Consider the following 24,361-nt stretch of genomic DNA (forward strand, 5'->3'; position numbering starts at 1 on the left):
CCAAGGCCTTCTGGTAGGTGGTTTCTGCTGGGCGCAGACAGGACAAGAATCCACATAATTTCAAGCATTTTGCACCATGTTGGGCCACCAATAATGTCTGTGTAGCATCTCTATGGTTCTGGCACGACCCGGGTGTCCTGCCAACTTGGAATCATGAGCCCATTTCAGAACCCGTTCACGTAATCTACGTGGAACGACTGTTTTCCCAGTAGGAACTGTAGTGGTCACAGCAAGGGATACGCAGGCAGGATTACCAAAGAAGTAAAGTGAGTGAGAAAACATTTTTCAGATACATCAGAGAAAGGAGAAAAGTTCAAAGTGGTATAGTGAAATTGAAAGGTGAAAAAGAGGACCCTGGAGAAAGACCATCGCTAGTTAATAGCGATGGTTTTCCCTGTCCTTCCTACTGCCTCTATGTTCTACCCTCTCCCAGTTACATCCCCCTTGTTGAAATGTATTTTCCAATCTTTCAGTTGTTATGTGAACCGGTATGATGTCCCCACTAATACCGGTATATAAAAGTTTCTAAATAAAATAAATAAATAATAGGAAACTGGAGGGGAGTGGAGTAGATGTAACTCAGTTTACAGAAGATAATGTGTAGGAAGAGCTAGGAAAACTAAAAGTGGACAAAGCCATGGGGCCTGATGAAGTGAATCCCAGGATACTGAGGGAGCTCAGAGATGTGCTGGCGGGTCCGCTGTGTGACCTGTTCAGTAGATCCCTAGAAATGGGAGTGGTGCCAAATGATTGGAGAAGAGTGGTGGTGGTCCCGCTTCACAAGAGTAGGAGCAGAGAGGAGGCTGGAAACTACAGGCCGGTTAGCCTCACCTAGGTGGTGGGAAAAGTAATGGAGTCACTGCTGAAAGAAAGAATAGTGAACTATCTGCAGTCGGAAGAATTGATGGAACAGAGGCAGCATGGATTCACCAGGGGAAGGTCCTGTCAGACAAATCTGATTGACTTTTTTGACTGGGTGACTAGGGAATTAGATCGAGGAAGAGCGCTCAATGTCATCTACTTGGATTTCAGCAAAGCTTTTGGTACAGTCCTGCACAGGAGGCTTGTGAATAAAATGAGAAGCTTAGGAGTGAGTACCAAGGTGGTGGCCTGGATTGCAAACTGGTTCACGGACAGAAGACAATGTGTGAAGGTAAATGGAACCTACTCTGAAGAGAGAGTGGTGTTAAGCGGAGTGCCGCTAGGATCGGTGTTGGGACCGGTCCTGTTCAATATCTTTGTGAGCGACATTGCGGACGGGATAGAAGGTAAGGGTATGTCTTTTTGCGGATGATACTAAGATCTGTAACATTGTGGACACGCAGGAAGGAGTGGAGAGAATGAGACTGGATTAAAGGAAGCTGGAACAGTGGTCAAAGATATGGCAGCTAAGATTCAATGCCAAAAAAAAGTGCAGTCATGCATATGGGGTGTGGAAATCCGAAAGAACTATATTTGATGGGGGGTGAAGGGCTGATGTGTACGGAGCAGAAGAGAAACCTTGGGGTGATAGTGTCTAATGATCTGAAGACGGCGAAACAATGTGACAAGGCGATAGCTAAAGCCTGTTACCATTTCCAGTACCGGCAGAACTTCCTCCCGATGTCAGCGTGATTCCGCATCCGGCACCCTTGTTCCCGCGACGCCAGCAGCGCGCCTTCGCCCCGCACGGGCTCGGCATTCTCCGAGGATGTCAGGAAATCATCCCTGACGCCGGAGGCGAAGTCTCGCACGAATCGCGCCTTGAACACGCCCCCTGACGTCAGACGCCGACCAACTTCAGTTTGCGCGGGAAGGGATTGACATTTAAGGAGAGCTCCTTCCTGGGCTCATCGCTTCGGCCACAGTGCGTTTGGGGAGTGTTTTTGCTGCTTACCGTGCCTGTTGCTTCAGCTCCTGACCTGGACTGTCTTATTGGATTACTCTGCCTGCTGCCTGCCTACTGGATTTGTTTGCCTTGGTTCCTCTGTCTGCTGCCTGCCCTGACCTGAACTGTCTTATTGGATTACTCTGCCTGCTGCCTGCCTACTGGATTTGTTTGCCTTGGTTCCTCTGTCTGCTGCCTGCCCTGACCTGGACTGTCTTATTGGGTTTCTCTGTCTGCTGCTTGCCCTGACCTGGACTGCGTAATTGGACTTCTCTGTCTGCTGCCTGCCCGGACCTGGACTGCCCGGCTGGATTACTCTACAGTCCGCATCCTCAGGATTGTCTCTTCTTGGTTCCTGAGAGGGTGATCTTCAGTTCCTGTGCTTCCCGGGCTCAAGGTAAGCGGTCTCGACCCAGGTTCCACTTAACCAGAGTAACAAAGCCAGAAGAATGCTGGGATGCATAGAGAGAGGAATATCTAGTAAGAGAAAGGAAGTGATGATCCCCTTGTACAGGGCCTTGGTGAGGCCTCATCTGGAGAACTCTGTTCAGTTCTGGAGACCTTATCTCCAAAGGGACAGAGGCAGGATGGAGGTGGTCCAGAGAAGGGTGACCAAAAAGGTGGATGGTCTACATAAAATGACTTATGAGGAGAGGTTGAAGAACCTAAATATGTACACCCTGGAGGAGAGGAGGAGCAGGGGTGATATGATACAGACTTTCAGATACTTGAAAGGTTTTAATGATCCATGGTCAACAACAAACTTTTTACATTGGAAAAAAATCAGTAGAACTAGGGGCCATGATTTAAAGCTCCAGGGAGGAAGACTCAGAACCAATGTAAGGAAGTATTTCTTCACAGATAGGGTGGTGGATGCCTGGAATGCCCTTCTGGAGGAAGTGGTGAAGACTAAAACTGTGAAGGATTTCAAAGGGGCATGAGATAAACACTGTGGATCCATAAAGGCTAGAGAATGGGAATGAAGAGACGAGCCATGGGGGTGGATTACTGGAGTGGAGGCTTCTACCTGGTGATACTACCCTTACTCAATAAGCCTTTGCACGGTTAATGCAACTCCAACATTGCTCTCTGCTTCAATGGCAAGGGGAAATGTGGAAAAGAGGATTTGCATTCAGATAACAACCAACAAGGACTGAACTTCACAATCTGGGTAAACAAGCGTGGGGGTAGCTTGCTTATTACGGCGGTTACTACCCTAAACCAATTAAGCCTGATACATCACTTTGAATGCATATACATCATTGCTTTCTGCTTCAACAGCAGGGGGAATTGTGGAAAAGAGGATATGCATTCAGACAACAACCAACAAGGATAGAACTTCACAATCTGGGTAAACAAGCGTGGGGATAGCTTGCTTATTACGGCGGTTACTACCCTAAACCAATTAAGCCTGATACATCACTTTGCATGCATATACAGTTTTGCTCTCTGCTTCAATGGCAGGGGGAAATATGGAAAACAGGATTTACATTCAGACAACATCCAACAAGGCATTGATCTGTACAGACTGGGTAAACAAGCATCGGCATTGATCTGTACAGACAAGCATCGGCATTGATCTGTACAGACTGGGTAAACTGGGTAAACAAGCATCGGGGTAACTTGCTTGATGTGGCAGTTACTATCCTTAACCATTAAGCCTTATGCTCACCTTTGATGCAACTCCAACCTTACTTTCTGCATCAATGAGAGGGGATGGCAGGAAATTTGAATCAACCGTTACCAACAAGGTGTTGCGTCTGTCAGTCTTCGATGGCTTCGCCCTGCCTACCTCTCTCTACTCTCGGCTCCTCGCACTCACCTTGGATTGACGGCCGCTGCGGCATCTGCCTGCTGTCCCCTCCAGCATCCCCGGAGCGGCTTTGGTGCTGCCTCCCGCCATTCTCCAAGCAAGGTACCTCTAGGGCTCGCACGCACACACTGCCCTCAGCTTTAACTTCACGTTGGTGCGAACCTCAGGGGCGTCCCCCTGTTTTGACGTCACGACATCTGGGTATTTCAGCCTTCTCAGTTAGCTAGCTCATCAAGTTAACATGGGGGAATTCTATGGATGGGATTCGCTCTTCGTTCCTAAGCTACTCTGCCCTTCGGGGTCTCTAACTTGGTCCCCGCTCCTCGGGGGCCACTCTGCTTCTTTTCCAGGTGCTAATCAGGAAAACCCGCTCCTCAAGGGCCCATGTTACCTGCTTCGTGCCTGCTACTTTAACTACTACTTGGAAGAACCACACAACAGTTTACATCAGTGAGTACAACGCTATTGAGTCTCTCTACACTAGCCTCAGGGATCAGGTACTCGCCCCTCGAGGGCCTGCTCTCCCTGCCTTGGGGCTCTCTTCTATCATCTACTTTGGGACTCTGAAAGTTCATCCTTCATTGTGCATTCATATCTCTCAGTCTCTTCCACTACAGCACTGCTTCCAGAGATCCGCTGTCCCAGCATTACCGAGAGAGACGTGCCCAGCCGGGCTCTACAACTACTACTCACTACTGCCACCTCTGGTGGCCATTCATACTGTTTAATAAAAGATTCAATCTGTGTTTGTGCATCCAGAGTCTAGCCTGACACTGTGGTCCCTCATGGGGCTTCCCTCCGTGGGCGTGGTCAGCTGCCACAGTGTCCAAGCATCCACCCAAACACCACTAACCATAACACAAGGGCCCTGAACTTGGTGGTTGATGAAACAGATAAGTATGGGAAAACAAGTGTGTAAGCTTGCTGGGCAGACTAGATTTGCCGATTGGTCTTTTTCTGCCATCATATCTATGTTTCTATGATCGATAATATAGCTAGGGACTTCAGGAACATCCTCAGGATCAAATGATCGTGACAGTTCATCAGCACAGAGGTTCTTAGAACCTGGACGAAAGCATAGGATGAAGTTAAACCATTCAAAGAAGAGTTCCCATCGGGCTTGTCGAGGATTCAGGAGTTGAGCTTCTTTAAGGTGCTCAAGGTTTTTATGGTCAGTAAAGATGGTGAACTTGTGTTGCGTCCTTTCCAGCCACTGGTGCCACTCTTGGAATGCCAGCTTGACAGCGAGGAGTTCTCGGTCACCAATGGTGTAACGTTGTTCTATAGGAGAGAACTTGTGAGAGTAAAAGGAGCAAGGTATTAATTTACCCTTGGGAGAACACTGGCTCAAGACGGCCCCTGCACCAATTGCAGAGGCGTCGACTTCAACGACAAATGGACGTCTGGGATCCGGGTGCTGAAGACATGGACCAGAACAGAAAGCTTCCTTAAGCGTCTGAAAAGCGGCTTGTGCTTTAGGAGTCCATACACGCGTGTTAGCCCCTTTCTTGGTCATGGCGGTGAGCTGAGCAGTTAGGGTAGAAAATTGGCAATGAAGCTCCAATAATAATTAGTGAAGCCAAGGAAACATTGTAAGGCCCGTAGTCCTACTGGCTGGACCCAGTCACGGATCCCCTGGACTTTCTCGGGATCCATGGAGAAATCTCGATCAGATATGATGTACCCTTAGAAGAGTAAGCGATTAAGCTCGAAGAGGCGTTTTTCTAACTTGGTGTAAAGGTGGTTTTCTCTTAGATGTTGAAGGACAATCCGAACATGATCTCAATGGGATTCAAGGTCTTTCGAAAAGATCAAGATGTCGTCAAGATATATGACTACGAAGGAATACAGGAGGTCTCTGAGAATTTCGTTCATCAGTCGTTGGAAAACTGCTGGGGCATTTCACAGCCCAAAGGGCATCACGGTATATTCATAGTGACCATCCCTCGTGTTAAATGCGGTTTTCCAGATATCTTAGGTTGGATGCATACCAGATTGTACGCACCCCTCAAATCCAACTTGGTGAAGATCCGAGCCCCGTCAAGACAGTCAAACAGCTCACTGACAAGGGGCAGGGGGTATCAGTCTTTGCGGGTTATGGCGTTGAGCCCTCTCTAGTCAATACAAGGGCGTAAACCGCCGTCCTTTTTGTTAACAAACAAAAAACCCGCACCAGCAGGAGAATCAGACGGACAAATGAACCTCTTCTCTGGGTTCTCTTTGATATACTCAGACATGGCCTGAGTCTCAAGTTGAGACTGTGGATAGGTTCTGCCCTTGGAAGGAGTTGTGCCAGGCAGGAGTTCTATGGGACAATCAAACTTGCATAACGGAGGTAAGATATCCGCTTTCTGCTTCGAGAAGGCATCTTCGAAGACAGCGTACTGAGGAAGCAAACCAGAAAGTGTAACAGACTTCATGACAGGGACTACTGGAGATACTGGACGTAAACATGTCTTCTGGCATTTAGAGCCCCACTGCACCAACTGCAGGGAACGCCAATCGAACTGGGGTTCGTAGGTCTGGAACCAGGGCAGCCCCAGGATAACTGGATGAGTGGAATGTTTTAAGACACAAAAGGACATCTCCTTCTCGTGGAGAGTACCCACAGTCAACCGAACAGCCACTGTACGGTGGGTGATGAGCCCTGGAAGATGTTGTCCTTGAATGGAGCGATGCGGAGGCTCACATCTAATTGCTGAAGAGGAATGTTCAGAAGTTTGACAATATCATCCATGATGAAGCTGCCACTTGCTCCGGTGTCGATAAGAGCAGTGGTGGCAAATGAGTGAGCCTCGATGCCCAGAGAGACTAGAAGCAGGAGTTGGGGGCCGGTGACAGTAGCGCCTAAGCTTGGGACCCCCGCCGGGCTCAGGCGTTGAAGTTTTCCGGACGAACCGGACAGAACTGCAGACGATTTCCGGAAGTGCCACAGTAAAGGCAAAGACCCTCCTTCCTCCGACAGAGGTGTTCAGTCGGGGACAGTTGCCCACGGTTCACCTCCATAGGTTCCACCACGGAAGAGGGTAATGGTGCTGGAGTCTTGACTGGAGGACTTGAGACACGCGTGGGATGAGGTGTAGGAGAGCGGGGAGCCTTTACTTCTAGGTGCCTTTGCCGGAGACTATGGTCGATCTTCCCGGTAAGGGAAATTAGGTCCTCTAGAGACATGGAAGTCTCACGGACGAGGGTTCATCTTTGAGAGCGCAGGAGAGTCCATCTAGGAAGATGGCTTGCAGACAATCGTCTTGCCACCCAAGCTCAGTGGCAAGTGTCCTAAACTCCACTGTATACTCAGAGAGAGTACAGGACCCTTGGCAAAGGTGGAGTAGGTTATGACTGGCTACAGCCTGGCGGCCTGGGTATCCGAAGGTCAGCTTGAATAGAGCAACAAACTCAGATAACTTGGAAAGTATGAGATCAGAGCATTCCCATAAGGGAGAGGCCCATGCAAGAGCCTTCCCTTCCAGGCGAGATAAAATTAAGGTCACCTTGGTGATTTCCTTCAGGAACTAGGAGAGTTGCAGTGCAAATTGCATGCAGCACTGATTAAGGAAGCCATGACAGGAGCGTGGGTCCCCATTGTATCGAGGAGGTGCAGGAAGTGCCAACGATGCTTTGGGAAGCATAGAGGCCGAGAGGCCCACAGGATTGGCCAAAGCTGTGTCTCATAGCTGGGAACGAAGTTCTTCCACCAAAGAAGCTAGCGATTCCAAAGCTTGACGATGTTCTTTGACTGTAACGGCCAAACCTGGTAGGGCCCTGGAGGTGGGAGACTCCGCTGAGTCCATGGCCTTGGCAACCTGTTGCTCTTGGAGGTGGACCCTTGTCCAAGAGCAGTGGAGAATGGCTCCCTGGTAGGGACCAGGAAGCACCTGCCCCCAGGGGGCGGAGCACTAGAGGATGAGCTTCACCACTGGAAGCCCGAGGTCCCCCCGGGTGGAGCCAGGCAACTTGGACTTAGGTGGGCCTCGCAGGGTCTCCCGGAGAGATGGTAGACTGGCGTGCCCATGGGCAGGGAAGGAGCGCGGTTGGGTTCAAAGCTGGAGGTCAGATGGAGCAAGGAAGACCAGAACAGTGTAAGCGATGACAAGGCAAGGGACAGAGCCAGAATCAGAAGACGTAGTCAATCAGGCAAAGGTCAGATACCAGGAATCAGTCCAAGAGTGGTCAACATAGCAAGATCCGGAGGTCAGACGAGGTTACAGGCAGGCTGAGGTCAGAAGGCAGGCAGCAGGCAGAGTGGTCAAGTAGCAGGCCGAGATCAGTACCAGAGAAACAGTCCGAATGTACTATCTGGGGAGATGGACAGACGAACGCTGGAACAGTAGGATGCTGGAACAAGGCTGGAGCAGTAGGATCTTGTTCCAGGCTGGAACGAGACTGGAACAAGCTTAGAACGTAGTGACAATCTAGCAGAACAAACAGATTGCCAAGGCAAGGAAGTGCAGACAGGAACCTCATTAAGTAGTTCCTTTAATCAGGGCACGCCGCAGAACCAGGACCCTCCGGGTGGTCCACACGCGCGTTACAATTTCTCACAATCCTCTTATGATATGGCAACTTTGAATAATTTTGTGTCATCAGCAAATTTGATCACCTCACTTGTTGTTCCCATTTCCAGGTCATTTATAAATATATTAAAAAGCATGGGTCCCAGAGCAGATCCCTGGGGCATTTCTATTAGGAAAATTTACCTCCAGCAAACCTCCCATTTAGAGGCAGGAACCTATCCTGGTCTCTGAAGAGGATGATCCATTGTCCACAACAGGTCAGAGGACACAACAGTCACTTGACCAGATTGCAGATTTGGTGAGAAGTTTCTTTACCTCTTTGACAAAGGAACTATCTAGCCTCTCCTCTCCACTTTTGTAGCAGCAATTCCTCAGACCAGAGTCTCAATCTGTTATGGATCTGCTCCCCCAGAGGGGAGGGAGCTAGCAATCTGTTATGGATCTGCTTCCCCAGAGGGGAGGAGTTAGCAGACTGTTAGTAATCAGTTCCTCCAGAGGAGAGGAGTTAGCAACCTGATGTAGATCTGTTCCTTCAGAGAGGAGGAGTTGCAATCTGTTATGGAATCTGCTCCCCCGAGGAGAGTAGCCAGCAGTCCGTTGTACTCCATAGACAGAGTTAGTGATCTGTTGTGGGTTGGCTCCCCACAGAGTGGCAGTCTATTATGATACCGCTCTAGTAGTGTAAGGAATGAACATTTTAATGTAAATTGGTGAATCCTTGGGCCGATGGCAGATGACAGCGCCCCCAGGAGGATATCCTGAGAGGGAGCACCGGCTATCCTGGAGTATGGAGACAAATACAGATAGTTCTTTATTAGACAGGAGGTAGAACCACCAGAGATGGCAGTAGTGAGCTGATGTGCCCGGCAGGGCTAAAGTCCCTCAGATACTGGAACTGCGATCTCCGGGTTGCTGAGCTGTAGAGAGAGACTATAGGTAGTGAGTAGACAGGATATGCTGGATACATAACCAGTAGTAGATGATACACTCACAATTGTAGATATCTGTAATGGCTTCTATGCAACAGAGAGTCTTCAGTATATTCAGAAACAGGAGCCATAGGCGAGTACTGGTTCCTATATGCAGTCTGGAATAAGAACTCACAATATGTGTGTATGAGATGGCTTCTGGAATAGAAGAGAGTCTTTGGAGGGTTTTAGGAGCATAGGCCCTCGTGCAGCGAGTACCGGTTCCTATCTGCAATATGAAATAGTAATGCACCAGATATAGGTATGCAATAGCTTCTGAGACAGAAGAGAGTTTTTGAAGGGTTTTAGGAACATGGACCCTTGTGGAGTGAGTACCGGTTCCTATCTGCAATCTGCAAAAATAACTCACGATCTCCGTACCTGTGATAACATCTTAGACAGAAGAGAGTCTTCAGAGATTAGGAACATAGGCCCTCGTGGAGCGAGTACCGGATCCTATCTGTAATAGAACTCACAGTGTTCACGTCTGCGATCGCTTCCAGGCAGTATGGAGTCTTCTGAGCATTCAGGGACGTAGGCCCTCGAGGAGCGAGTACCGGATCTCGTCTTAGCAATCTGAAATCAAGAAGCGAGAGCGGGGCCCCCGAGGAGTGGGTACCCCTAGGTAACTTTGTGGAGGCAGAGCAGCAGAGAGAGAATAATCCCCCTTGCTAACTTGATTCGTAGTTGCAAGCAAAGACCTTTTGAGTTGGAAGCGGATGACGTTACTACGGGGGGACGCCCCCGAGGTTCGCACCCTTGCCGGGGGATTCCAGGAGAAGCGGTGAGGAGAAGCCGCGGCAGCATCTGTCCGTCAGACCCGAAGGGAGTCGCCACCAAGGTAGAGAGGTGGAGCGAGGACGAGAACAGGCACGAATGCAACACAATCTCACCTATAGGAGTGAAACCATCAACAGAATCCTTAATTCAGGTTCTTCATCATCCCAGTCTCTTACAGCAGAGTCCAGTAGGTCAGAAGTAATGGATTAGTGAGTATTCCCAAAGGGGTAATGAGAAGAACCTCCCAGTTTACTTTTTTTGTCAGTGGAAGTAAGCCCATGCCATTAGATTCAGAAAAAGATTTTACAGGTATACCATCTGAACTGCTTCCAGATACTCCAGACATACCTCACCCTTAGATAACATAATCCAAGTTTGTGAAAACGAAGGCATTGATGCTTGGTGTCTGTCCATAAAGAGAAGGACACCCACTCAAAATTTCTCAATCTTCTTAAAATTTTGTAAACTCTGTCAAAGCCAGTGGCCCTTCCGGTCCACAACATATTAAAAATGAAGATGTGGAAAACACCTATTTACAGCAATCCTACAGCTCAGAGACTTGACCTCAAGTATAGAATTCAAAAGTCACCAGGGTTTGGCATCATTTAGCAGTCACACCAGTTTACAGTAGTAAAGTCTGCTAAGAAAAAACAACAAAAATGATAAGAATTCACTCAAATTCACCTCCAGGAAAAGATCACAGATGACTTGATGACTTTGGCAAGTCTTTTAAATCTCCATGCTCACTGCTTGCATTGTTATCCACTAATTCTTCATGGTGCAGTACTTCCACGACTGCATTCAAAAGCTAAAGCCTTTTCTATAATCTACAGATGGTGATAGTTATTATCTTCAACTGCTTTTAGATGTTTAAGAAGACATCTGTCACCTTCTCCAATCTGTTTGAGTTGTTTGATGCTGCTTCAGGTACCTCCTCAGCCTCAATCAAGACTCGACATATGACGTGGCTTCAAGCAAGCAGCATAAGCGAAGATGTCCATCAAGATGAACATATTTCGATTGCTATGAACTTGTAGAGCCTCCCCTGACACAGAATGATTTCCAAAACATGGCCTGTGTTAGGATTATTGTAAAGAGGATGATTGGGACTTTAGGTAAAGCTTTTTAAGATAATTAATTGTGTGGCTCAAGCACATAGTGTTTAACAAACTGGAATAACATAAAGAAGTTGATTAAGAATAATGTCTAACGACTTTGAACAATTATTGATTTTAAATGGAAAAAAAAAAGGATTTCTGAACCAATGATGAAAGTTTTAGTGGCGTAACAAGAAAATGATGCAAAACAAGTGTTATACTTATAGCCCCTTGCTGTCTTTTAAAGATCCTATAATAAATTGTTAAATAATCCCAATATAATTGCATTGGTGTGGCGTTAGTAGGGAATTTTATTATATTATTTAGCAGTAGGATTGTTGTGCAAGTATTTATTTTACCTCTGTTTTAGACTTGGTTTACATTCATATTTACTTCTTTTATCTAGCCATGTACCTCAAGAAACTAGACCCAACAAGCGTATATAACAAGCCATTTACATGTAAGCTTTATGCATGTTGGAGGGGATTGATAATACCTTTCCAGAGGTGTTGTTGACCTATTACTGCAACTTCACAAAGAACCTTTGCACTTGGAAATGACATTTTACCTGTTAATGCATTTATAAACACCATACATTCTATGAAAGAAAACGCACAACAGTTTTAAGATTTGAATAAAGTGACCCCTTTATTGGCAGAATATGTAGTCACTCAAATGTTGCAGTTGGTGCATCTTTACAAATCACTATATACAGGGACAAAATATATTACAGGACATGCTAAAGGGGCAGAACATGTAGTTTTTGTATAATACAGCAACCAAAGTCAAAAACGGCTAAAGTGCATATGCACAGAAGTTATCTTATCCTTATACAAACTGGTTAATACAGCAAAGAGCACAGAAAGGGGAAGAGGCAACCCAATATAAATAATTCCCCAGAAAAGGTACAGCAGAAGCAAACAACAAATAGGCAGCAAAGTCTTTCTAGGCCCTGGACAGTCCATGTTGAGAAAGTACACTGAAAGTGGGCCAGGCAGCAAATTTTTCTACACCTTGGACAGTCCATGTTGAGAAAGTGTATTGAAAGTGGGCCAGACAGCAAAGGTGACATTGGAGGCAGGAGGCTAGGGAGAGCATACTGGAGACAGCTGAATGAAGGCAGGAGGCCAATGATTGGAGACAGCAGAATGGAGGCAGAAGGCTGGGGAGAGAATACTGGAAGCAATAGAATGGAGGGATGCAGAATGTCAATGATTGCAGACAAAAGGCCATCCAGGTCAGCAGCCCAGCACATGGATTTTCAGCCTGGATAGGCCCATCAACCAGTCTTCCACTAGCCTGCATAAGGACTCTTCAGTCAGGACAGGCCCAGCAACCAGTCTCCCATCTAGCCAGCACAGGGACTCTTCAGCCAAGATAGGCCAGGAAGCGACTCTCCCATCTAGCCGGCACTGGGAATATTCAGCCAGGACGGGCTCAGCTGAATGAGCACTTGCAGCACTCACTGTAGTGAAGGCCTTGAAAGGTAGCATCTTCATGTACCTTTTACATCATGATGCTTCTTGCTGGGTGGTGGCATATCCTCTCGGCCATGACCCCTGGCCTCTCCTGAAAGATGTGGACTGCTTAGTGGAGTCATGGATGTCTGGGAAGAGGATGGACTTGTGGCTGGCTGCTGGAAAGACTGTCACATCTGGAACAGAGTGGAATTTATATTATTCAGAGCTGCTGACATCAAGTTGAATCCTTGTGAGATGGTAAGGTTCATGTGTTGGTTGGCTGGCCTTCCTCAAGCATATTAAATCTTCCTGCAAATTCATCTTTTGGACAGTGTGCTTCTGCAGCAGTCCATGTATGCCAGCTGTATCTGCTGCCTGCTTTGCTCCAGCATGTAGTAATGGTGGGAGTGGCGGTAGCAGCTGAAGTAGCCTCTGCACTCCAGGGTCCTTTTCAGAAGGTAGACTGATCAGCTGCTCCTCCATAGGCTGAGAGACATCCTGATGTTGCATTACATGCCAGCTGCTGTGTCTCACATCTGACCAACTGAATCTACTCTCCTCCATAAAGGTGACCAAGGTTTAAGGTGGTGTGAAAAGGAAGGGGCTCCTCCAGCACCATTCCTCTTCCTCCTCCTACTGCTGAACTGCAGGCTCTTTCTCCTCCATGTATTGTGTCTGGGCATCCGCTACCTGGTGCTTTCTCTCCTCAGACAGCCTGCAGGAATCTACTCCTTTGGGCAGCTGGGACCTGGGGCCTACCTGCTTGGACCTATGGAAACAAAAGAACAGAACATATAAGTATTAAGGATAAAAGGACAGTTTGGCATAAGATGTTCACAAATATTGAACCAAATGTGACTGTCCTATGCAAAATGCCTTACCCTAATGTTTACAAAAGATGCTATTTATTTGTCTTATTTACTTGCACTTGCTCTGCTAGTGTCTAGGGCCTTTTTCATGCTTTCAACTATGTCAGGTCCCAGCTGTTTGATCAAGTGCTGTTCCATGATAGTCAATATGATAGGGCTTGGCAATCCTCCTCCTGTCTCTCTCATGTACCTCCTGCTTGCCACCTTGTTCTTTAGCATGGCCTTTAAGGTTTGAAACCTATGTACTACCTGTTCTCTGCATCTCTTGATACTGCTACATCTGGAGATCCCCTGTGCAATTTGCTTCCAAATGGCACCCTTTGCTGCCTTGGATGTTTTAGTTATCTGGTTCCCAAACAACATGGAATAACTTGCAAGGATCCCCTAGATTAGAAGTTCATTCTTTTTAGCGCTGAGCTTAATTTATGTATTAAACGTTATAAGTCGCATGTTTCAGGGGCAGTACATGGCAGCAGTGCTCTAAGCCTCGGTCTGCTTGCTGCCTGAGGATTGGGTTGCAAGTTCCAGAGGGTTAGTGTCACTCCCTTCCTCACTCTTCTCCCACTCCCAGGCCTTCCTCCCCTAACCTGCTCTGGCTGCTTCCCCACCCTCTGGGCTCTCTCTCTAGGCCTGCCCTGCCAAGCTCCTTCCTCCAGAATTTCCTGTCTATGCCCTCTACCTCCCTCCTCCTCCTATCTTTCACCTTCTCCCTGACTCTACTCCTCTGCCTCACCTCTTTCCTACCACGCTCCCCTCTACCACTCCTGCTGTCCTCCTCCCTGTGCTGCTCCCAGCCCTCCCTCTTCTCCTCTCCTTCCTGCCACCACTCATCCCATGCATCTCCCTGTCGTGCCTACACCCACGCCTTTCATACTTCATTCTCATATCTCTCATACTCCTCTCTTCTACTCTCTAATCAACAAGGACAGACAGAATAACGAGATAAACAAAGCACAAGCTCTCATACTTCTTTCACACACAGAAAAAGACAATAGATAAAGGGTAAAGTAAACAAAGAAGAAACAAGCAAATGATACAGACATAAAACTGAGATAATCACTATGAAAGTCCTCTAACCACTCACCACTCCTGTAACTACTCACCTAACGTCTCTCACTCATCACCAACACCTGACACACCATCAAAGGAGAAGCTGCAGGAAGCAAGTTTATATAAAATAAAAAATATCATGTGACACAAAACGATGTGCAGCACAATAAAATAATGTGTGACATGATAAAATATCACATGATATAGTAACAATAAAATACCATGCAAAGAATTAATTTACTGTGGAACATGCTAATGCTAAAATTATCCTAATCATGCCCATTTTTTATCACATGGGCTATAAATCGTGGGATCTCATTTATTTTTAGTACGGCTAAGTAAATATAGGCCTTAGCTGGATAAATGCCAATATTCAGCATTATCCAGCTAAGCTAATTCAATAAGGCTAGGACAGTTATTTGATTGTTCTAAAGTTAGCTGGATAAACTGACCTGGCTAACTTAAAAATAGCTGAGTATATTGAGCGGCACAGTTTATCCTGCTAATTTCGGCAACCAGATAGAGGCTGAATATTGGTCAGTGTATTTGATGACATTTATTTCAAAGTTGCCCCTCTTCAGTTTAATTGCAGCTGTCTTAAATCTTCTAGTTCATTGCCTTGATGTTTTAACTCAGAGTCTCATATTTATTTATTTTTGTGTGTCCAGTCTGTCTTTCTTGACCAGTTTATAAGCTCCAAGGTGTTAAGCCGGTCGGCCACGGGCGCAGTGGCCACCAGCACTCACCTTTCACAGCAGCCAGTATCCAGCTCTGCTTCTGCCAGCAGGGAGGCCAGAGATGTGTCGCTTCTCTGCACGGCCTGCCCCGTGGACAGGGGGCCTTTGTTCATGGCGAGGATGCCGCCACAGGCTAAGCCCTGCCCCTGATGCTCTTTAGACGCGCGCACCGCTCTCGGCCACTTATTTAAAGGGCCCAGGGCGGGAACCCCAGGGCCGACCCCTTCGATGACGTCATTATTGAAGGGGTATTTAAACCAGCCTCTGTCTGCCAAACCCTGAGTTATCTAGTTCCACACTCTCTGGGATTCCCTTCCTGCTGATTCTACTTCGTCGCCAACGCTCTTAATTCCTGATTTCCTGCCTTGGACGTCTTAGGTACCCACTGCTCGGGGGCCTTGTCGCACTCCAGACCTTCACCCTTCGGGGTTTCCTCAGTTCCAGCATTGGACACCTCAGGTACCCGCTTCTCGGGGGCCTTGCCGCGTACTTGTTCTCCGCTCCTCGGAGGACTCTCTCTACTGTTGCCTGCACTTCTTCAGAGTGAGTACCATTGCTATCCAGCTTGTCACCTCACTGGCCTACCATCTACTGTGTGGATTCTCGGTGTACCCCGCTCTGCAGGCTACTACTGGATCTACCTCACTGGCCTACCATCTACTGTGTGGATTCTTGGCGTACCCCGCTCTGCGAACCACTACTGGATCTACCTTCTATTTTCAACTTGGTGAGAGCACCTTACAGCATCTCCCACGCTGCGGACTGCTGTGGACATTATCGCTGGACACACACCTTCCTCTGAACTGAGGTTACTACCCGCTCTTTGGGCAGTACACAGCATTTGCAGTATAATAAGTCTTCTCTCCTCTGTGGGTGTTACTGCTGGGAGTCAACCTATCATAGCAAGTCTCCACAGGGTCCACATTTCAAGCCAAATTATAACACAAGGAAAATGGACTGTTTATTATGTGTGTCTATATAGTGCTGCATACATCTTATATGCATTATACAAATAAAAATAATTAGATAGCTTTATATGTTACTCCATTTCTATGATGATCTTTTTAGTGAAAAGTATCCCCATCCCCATGCAACAATTTTCTTATGATCTTTTCTAATGACCACCACTTACCATGTTTAGTATATGTATGTGTGTATAATATATATACAAACTGAAATCCTTACAATTGGTTTCTATTATTTTTCTTCATGTCACATTTAACATTTATTTCCCCTATCCTTTCTTATTTATTTATTTATTTATTTTTAATTTTTATATACCGACATTCTTACATCCGATGTAAATCATACTCCTTGTTTTTGGCCTTTCTGGTCATAGCTGATGATGCTGTAAATCTCTCCAATATTTAAGTTTAATGGTATGCACCACTTACAGCTGGCTGAAATTAAATTGTCAAACTTGCATTAAAGAAAGCTTAAAATAAGAGAAAATTCCAGAAATATTGAACTATTGCATAAAAGTCTGAAATTTACAGAATTTGCTGATGCAGTTTTTCCAGTGTCCCTATTCTTGAGTTATAGAAATGCTTCCATTTACTCATGATCAGTGAGATGAAATCTTTTTCAAATATTTAACCATTAAGTGTTTTATTTTTTTATCTTAAAAAATGTATATCTTGCCTCTTCCACATTTCAAGGTGGGGAACAAAAGTTGCATGCATAAAATTTTCTCTCTCTGTCTCTCATTATGTTTCTATAGAGATATATATTTGTGTGTGTGTAGAAACACACACATAGTCACATACATAATTAATTATATTTGTTAATGTTTCAGCCTGTCTGACAGTTTTGAACACTCTGCAAATTGCCCATAATAAATTACATACTGTGGAAGATATAGTACATCTGCAAGAATGCCCAAGTATATGCGTCCTTGACCTTTCCCACAACATGCTGGATGATCCAAATATTTTAAGTGTTCTGGAAGTGATGCCTCATTTGGTAAGCAAAAGCATTAGTCACTTTTGTTATTATATTCTTTGTGGGCATGCAGAAAAAATCATCCACACAAGTGGGTGATGTTCTCCTAGGACAAGCAGGATGGTAGTCCTCACATGTGGGTGACATCATCTAATGGAGCCCATCATGGAAAACTTTTGTCAAATTTTCTAGAAATTTTGGCCAACAGACAGAGCATGCCCAGCTTGCTACTATCCGCATGTCCACGCGAGGTCTCCCTTCAGTTTCTTCTTTTCCGTGGTGCAGTTGCCTCATGATCCATGGAGCTCCAACTTTTTGGAATTTTTCATCGATTTATTTGGACTGTTTTTTCCAGGTCCTCGTCGGGTCCCCCCTTCGCGGTTGGTGCCTCCTTGGTACGTTAAGGCTTTCGGTCAATTATTTTTTCCAGCTTGCGGTCGATTCCCGACTTCCCATCCCACCGTGTCCATCGGTCAATGACCACATGCCAGATATTTTTCATGGATTTGACCAGTTTTCGTTGGTGCCCCCAGTGCGTGTGGACCATACCCATCACAGATCCACATGAAGTTTGAATCCTTTGCCTGGGGGCCTCGCATGACGTCTGTGGGTGCCGTCTATGCGACCAGATGACACCCAAAGGGCGTTGGGCGTGCCTCGACAAAATAGAGAAAGTTTTCGGGACCCTGAAGTCCTCCACGCCTAAGTTGCTCTCTTCGACACTTAAAGATCTCAGGAAGCTGTCTGAACCGCTCCCACTCGCGACCCCCCTGGCTAGCACCTCCAAGGACTGGGGAGGAGATCAACCCTCGAAGGTCTCTCCACTCTTCCGGACCTCGGGGTCATTGCCTTCCTCAGCGTTGAACTGCCAGTACCACTGGCCCCCATACCGCTGCCCAAGCCTCTGCCATCGATGTTAGAACCTCTGCTGGAGCATCTGGACATCCTTTGTGGCACTCTACCAACGCAACCAATGCCTGAGGGGCCCTCAATGCCCCACCGGCCACTGATGCCCTCCACCAGAGCAATCCTGATTCTTGGGTCCTCCAAGGAGGAAGATGCAGCTGGTACTGTGTTTCCTTGCCCGCGGTTTCCTGAGCCATTGCCGGATCCCTCCAGCTTACCACAGCAGTTGATCCCCCTTGATGCCAGGGGATCCATTGGTGCTGTCTGTACCCTTACGGCCCCCCAAAGCCCTCAGAGCTCAAGGCTAATGCCCCTCACAGCCCTCGCCCTCAGCATCCTGGCCCACGTGAGGAAGAAGGTCCCTATGACCCCGGGGTGAAGACTCCACAGTCTCGTCCTCAGACTACTCCGACGACCCCCTCTCAGAACCCTCTCCTCCAGAGGAGCGGCGTCAGTCACCATCCAAGGACCTATCGTTTGCGGGGTTTGTCAGGGCTATGGCTAAAGCCATCCCCTTTTAGCTCCTTACGGAAAAGGATGCACTTCAGAAGATGCTGGAAGTCCTCCAGTTCATCGATGCTCCTAAGGAAATCATGGCAGTTCCTATCCCCGATATTTTTAAGGAACTCCTCCTCCACATGTGAGAACACCCAATCTCCGTCTCCCAGTTAAAAGAAAGGCCGATGCCACCTACTTGGTGCAACAGGCCCTGGGTTTCACGAGGAGACAGCTCCCCCACCAGTCAGTAGTCATAGATTCTGCTTTAAAAAAGGCCCAGCATTCCGTACCCATGCCTCCGTCCCTCTGGGACATGAGCATAGGGAATTAGACACCATAGGAAGAAATATTTTCCAAGGCTCCATGTTGGTTGCCTGCATTGCGGCCTACCAACTCTATATGGCTCAGTACAACCAAAATTTCTGGAAGCGAGTCCAGGATTTTGCAGAGGGCCTTCCCCAGCAACAGTAGGAAGCCCTTGCCACCATTGGTCACTGGGTCTCGAAGCAGGAAAACACGAGGTACGTTCTACCTATGAAGTTTTTGAAACTGCAGCCCGCTTAGCCGCCATGGGCATCGGTGCCAGAAGGATGACTTGGCTCCAGGCCTTGGACTTCCAGCTGGAGGTCCAGGATAGGCTTGCCGACCTCCCATGTACTGGCGAAAATCTGTTTGGGGATAAGTTCTGGGATGCGATGGCGCAGCTGATGGACCATCATGATACCCTCCAGCAGCTATCCGCTAGTGCCTCAGAAGGGCCATCCTCAGCCAGGAAATCCTCCAGGCAAGGTTATTGTAAACGTTTCTACTGGCAGAGAAAGTATTACCCTCCGGCCGCTCACACTCTCCCACCAGTTCCAACGATCATCCCTGCCAGAATCGGGCCCCTAGACACCAACCAGCTCCCAAGCATGCCCCGGCCACAGGTTTTTGACTGGTGGCAAAGGAGCGTAAGTCAGCTAGCAGTTCCCCTGGCGACCGATCCCCCAGTTGGCGGCAGACTCCTCAGCTTCGCCTGTCACTGGGAAGAAATAACATCAAACCGCTGGGTCCTCTCCATCGTCCGCCAGGGGTACCATCTGCATTTCATCCGGCTCCCAGAGGCCTCTTCCCCCATTTCCATTGTGGGGTTCATCCACCCATCTGGCTGTCCTTCAAACAGAACTCTCCACCCTCCTCGCAGTGGAACCAGTCCCCTGCCTTCAACGGGGCAAGGGTTCTGCTCGAGGTATTTCCCCATTCCAAAAAAGAATGGGGCTTATGCCCCATTCTCAACCTCAGGGCGGAGAACAGTTTTCTCCTAAGAGAAAAATTCAAGATGGTCTCTCTGGGCACGCTGATCTCGCTCCTTCGAAAAGGAAACTGACTGTTCCCTCAACCTCAAGGAGGCATACGCACATATTGCGATTGTCCCTAACCAAAGGAAATACCTCCGCTTCATGGTGGTGAATGTACATTTCCAATACAAAGTGCTGCCCTTTGGGCTGGCATCTGTCCCCCTGCATCTTCACCAAATGCTTAATAGTGGTGGCTGCCTACCTCAGGCATCCATGTTTTCCTATACCTGGACGACTGACTGGTCAGGATCGACTCCTGCTCTAGGGCCTTGCAAGCTCTGGCCTTGACGGTTCAGACACTGCAGACCATGGGGTTCATTATCAACTTCCCCAAGTCGCACTTCTGTCCATCCCTTCAACTGGACTTCATAGGAGCCAGGTTGGACACGGCACAAGCGAAAGCTTTCCTTCCCAGGAACTAGGTGATTGCCTTTGCTTCGCTGGCTACCCTCGTCCGCAACAGCAGGAGAGTGTCAGCCAATTCCTGCTCCTCCTACTGGGCCACATGGCGACCTCTGTCCATGTGACTCTCTTGGCCCACCTCCACATGAGGAGTCCACAGTGGGCCTTGCGATCCCAGTGGCAGCAGACATCTCAGGATCTAGAGGCTCCCGTCACTGTCACAGATCCTTTCAGGGTATCTCTGGCCTGGTGGGAATTCCTTCCCAATCTGGAACACAGACTTCCCTTTCAGCCCACACCGTCCCAGGTGACCCTCACCACTGATGCTTCTCCTCATGGGTGGAGGGAGCCCACATGAGCATCCTACACATTCAGGGCCTTTGGACCATCACTGAAGCACGTTGCGAGATAAACCTTCTGGTGCTTCAGGCGATACTTTATGCCTTGTGGGCATTCAGATATCAGTTCTTGTCCAAGGAAGTTCTGATCAGGGCGGACAACCAGGTTGCGATGTTGTACATCAACAAACAGGAGGCACGGGCTTGTTCCTCTTCTGCCAAGAGGCAGTGCAAGTCTGGAACTGGGCCCTCTCTCAAGAGATGTATCTGTGGGTGTGTAGGACCCTCGTGTGGGCTCCCCCCACCCATGAGGCGAAGCATCGGTGATGAGAGTCACCTGGGCGGTGTGGGCTGAAAGGGAAGTCTGCGTTCCAGATTGGGGAGGAATTCCTACCAGGCCACCTCAGCTGGTCTTCCCAACCACACACGTGGTCCCTCAATCCAGCGGTGGTGGCCAACCCGTTCCACCAATAGGGTACGCCGAATGTGGACCTGTTCACCTCCCCCCCTCCCCCAGTAATCACAAGGTAAACAGATTCTGCTTCCTAATAGCGGAGAATGGCCATCTGGCCTGTGAGGCCTTCTTCCTTCACTGGGGGCAGGACCTCCTGTATGTCTACCCCCTCTTCCGCTCCTATCGAAGACTGTGTCAAAGCTTCAGCAAGTCAGGGGGACCATGGTTCTTGTGGCACCCTCTTGGCCTCGGCAACTTTGGTTCCCACTTCTCCAGGACCTGTCTATGCGTGCGCCTATTCTGCTAGGGACGGCACCCGACCTCATATCACAGAACCAGGAAACTCTGCACCACCTGAACCTCTGGGCACTGGCCCTCATGGCTTGGATGCTGAGTGCATAATCCTCCAGCCAACACAGCTCTCGGACTGTGTTTCCTGGGTTCTGATAGAATCCTGGAAACCTTAGACCAGGAAGTCCTACAGCGCGAAATGGAAGCATTTTCCCATCTGGTACGGAGGGCATGGATTAGACTGATTTTCATGCCTTCTCCCATGGCTGCTGGACTACCTGTGGCACTTATCTGAGTCTGGGCTCCAGATCAGTTCTGTCAAAGTGCATCTCAGCGCTGTCAGCATGTATCTCAGAGGTGTCGCTGGTACGCCCATTTCGGTCTGTACATAATTTCTGTACACAGGGACAGGGCAACAAGAACACTTCGATTCAGCAAAAGATTTTAAAATATAATTTATTCAGCTTTTTATAAGAAAGTCCAAGACAAGTGTTCCTGGGAGATGCAATATAAATGCCCTCTATTAGTAATAACTTGCATCTCAGTGAATCTCTGACATGTATTCAGCTTTTTATAAGAAAGTCCAAGACAAGTGTTCCTGGGAGATGCAATATAAATGCCCTCTATTAGTAATAACTTGCATCTCAGTGAATCTCTGACATGTATTCAGCTTTTTATAAGAAAGTCCAAGACAAGTGTTCCTGGGAGATGCAATATAAATGCCCTCTATTAGTAATAACTTGCATCTCAGTGAATCTCTGACATGCCCTGACTTATATAATCAAAATACACACTACCGAAGTTTCCCGAATGAATGACGTGACTGCCCAAAGACTTCTTTACAAAGATACCTTATGCTGTTGTCATGACAATCTATCATGTATAGGAAATGCTTGTGAGGACATCCTGCATTCAGTTGTAAAAATCATTCATTTACTAGTCTTTCCTGAAACCACCCTTCCATGATAAAAGTTCCTGTATCACCCTGGCTTTGATGCAATGTATTCTTCTGTTCTTCTGGTCCAGCCCCTAGTTGGCCGTTTCATGTGGGGTCTCCTCCAACTGAAGCCCCCTCTTTGGCCACTGGCAGCATCCTGGCACCTCACCGTTGTCCTGGAAAGACTGATGCGGCCTCCCTTTGAGCTGTGGCAGTCCTGCGGCATGAAGTTCCTCACCTGGAAAGTCATATTCCTGGTAGCAATCACTTCTGCTCACAGGGTCAGGGAACTTCAGGCCGTCATTACGTACGCACCGTACACAAAGTTCTTTCACGACCGTATGGTTCTGCATTCGCATCCTAAGTTCCTGCCCAAAGTGGTGACTGATTTCCACATTAACCAGTCGATTGTTTTACCCACCATTTTTCCGAGGCCACATTCCTATTCTGGTGAACGGGCTCTCCACACCCTGGACTGTAAATAGGCATTAGCCTTCTACCTAGATCGCAGGGCGAGCCACAAACAATCCACCCAGCTCTTCTTGTCATTTGATTCCAACAGACTAGGTGTGGCAGTGTGTAAACAGACCTTGTTGAACTGGCTAGTGGATTACATTGTCTTCTGCTTTCCGCAGGCAGACCTTCACCTACCCGGCACAGTAAAGGCTCACTCCTTGCGGCCATGGCAGCATCGGTGGCTCATTTGCATGCAGTCCCCATAGCGGAAATTTGCCAGGCTGCAACCTGGAGTTTTCTCCACACGTTTGTAGCTCATTATTGCCTTGACAGGGACAGCAATCAGGACAGTGCCTTTGGTCAGTCCGTCCTGCGCAACCTGTTCCAGACCTGAACCCAACTCTCTCTACTCGTGCTTCTTGTGGGACCAGACTGCCCCTATTTCCCATAGCACTGCAGTTGAGTTGTGCTCGTTGGTACCTTGTTCGGCCGCTGTTGGTTTTTTCCAGTCGAATGGGGCAGTCTGGAGGTCTGTATTCACCCACATGTGAGGACTACCATCCTGCTTGTCCCAGGAGAAAGCGCATTTGCTTACCTGTAACAGGTGTTCTCCTAGGACAGCAGGATGATAGTCCTCAGAAATCCCACCCACCTCCCCACGATGTTGGGTTCACCTTCAGTTTGTTGTTTTATTTTTTTTGCTTGTATTTTGCTATGTTATGAGACTGAAGGGGGACCTCACGTGGACTCGCTGATAGTACCAGGCTGAGCATGCTCAGTCTGCTGGCCAAAGTTTCTAGAAACTTTGACAAAAGTTTTCCGTGCCGGGCTCCATCAAATGATGTCACCCATATTTATTTATTTATTTATTTGCAGAGTTTTATATACCGTAATTCGGTAGAGCCATCATAACGGTTTACAAAATATGCAATTATCATACAAAATATGCAATTAGCATACAATCAAATGGAGTTATATGTGAGGACTACCATCCAGATGAGGACCAACGTCCTGCTGTCCTAGCAGAATACTTGTTACAGGTAAGCAACTGCGCTTTATCTGATGGCACTGAAACAGTTAATCTCATATATAGTTCTAGAAAAGCTTTTCCAGGCATGTGTATAATTTCTTATGAACCGCAACAGCTCTCTCAAAAATTGTAGAAGAGGTAATAGCTGTATATAAAAGAAAACAACAAGAAAGGCTAAAGTACCAAAAAATTATAAATAAAATGTGTCACCATGAATTACAATTTTTTATATCATTTAGTAGACCTCATACATAGGCGTAGATGTAAATGTTATTTAGCATGACATTTTACACCATTAGTATAATCATCTGTCGAAAATGAATTTTATATGCTTAGTGAGTCCAGAGTATAACAAATTAAGAATTCATATAGCATGACACTCTTCATTGCATTCATTGATATAGAACTACTTATAGCATCTTCGCATCAACAACATTCTATTTCTGAGGATAATGTAGCTATTTAGTTAGTAGTTCTATATCAATGAATGCAATGAAGAGTATCATGCTATATGAATTCTTAATTTCTTATACTCTGGACTCACTAAGCATATAAAATTCATTTTCGACCGATGATTATAGTAATGGTGTAAAACATCATGCTAAATAGCATTTAC

The 24,361-nt window shown here is 47.3% G+C and overlaps 1 protein-coding gene across 3 annotated transcripts in view; it reads left to right on the forward strand.

Moving 5' to 3' along the window:
• Nucleotides 1–24,361, forward strand: part of DNAAF1 (dynein axonemal assembly factor 1) — a 288,119-nt gene that overhangs the window by 101,178 nt on the left and 162,580 nt on the right. For all 3 annotated transcript variants that reach the window (XM_029608670.1, XM_029608669.1, XM_029608671.1), the window contains exon 6: nt 16,951–17,117. In XM_029608670.1, the coding sequence (XP_029464530.1) occupies nt 16,951–17,117 (167 nt within the window). The remainder of the gene's footprint in view (nt 1–16,950; nt 17,118–24,361) is intronic.

Source organism: Rhinatrema bivittatum, chromosome 7, assembly GCF_901001135.1.
Source record: "Rhinatrema bivittatum chromosome 7, aRhiBiv1.1, whole genome shotgun sequence".
In the NCBI taxonomy this organism is placed as follows: domain Eukaryota; kingdom Metazoa; phylum Chordata; class Amphibia; order Gymnophiona; family Rhinatrematidae; genus Rhinatrema; species Rhinatrema bivittatum.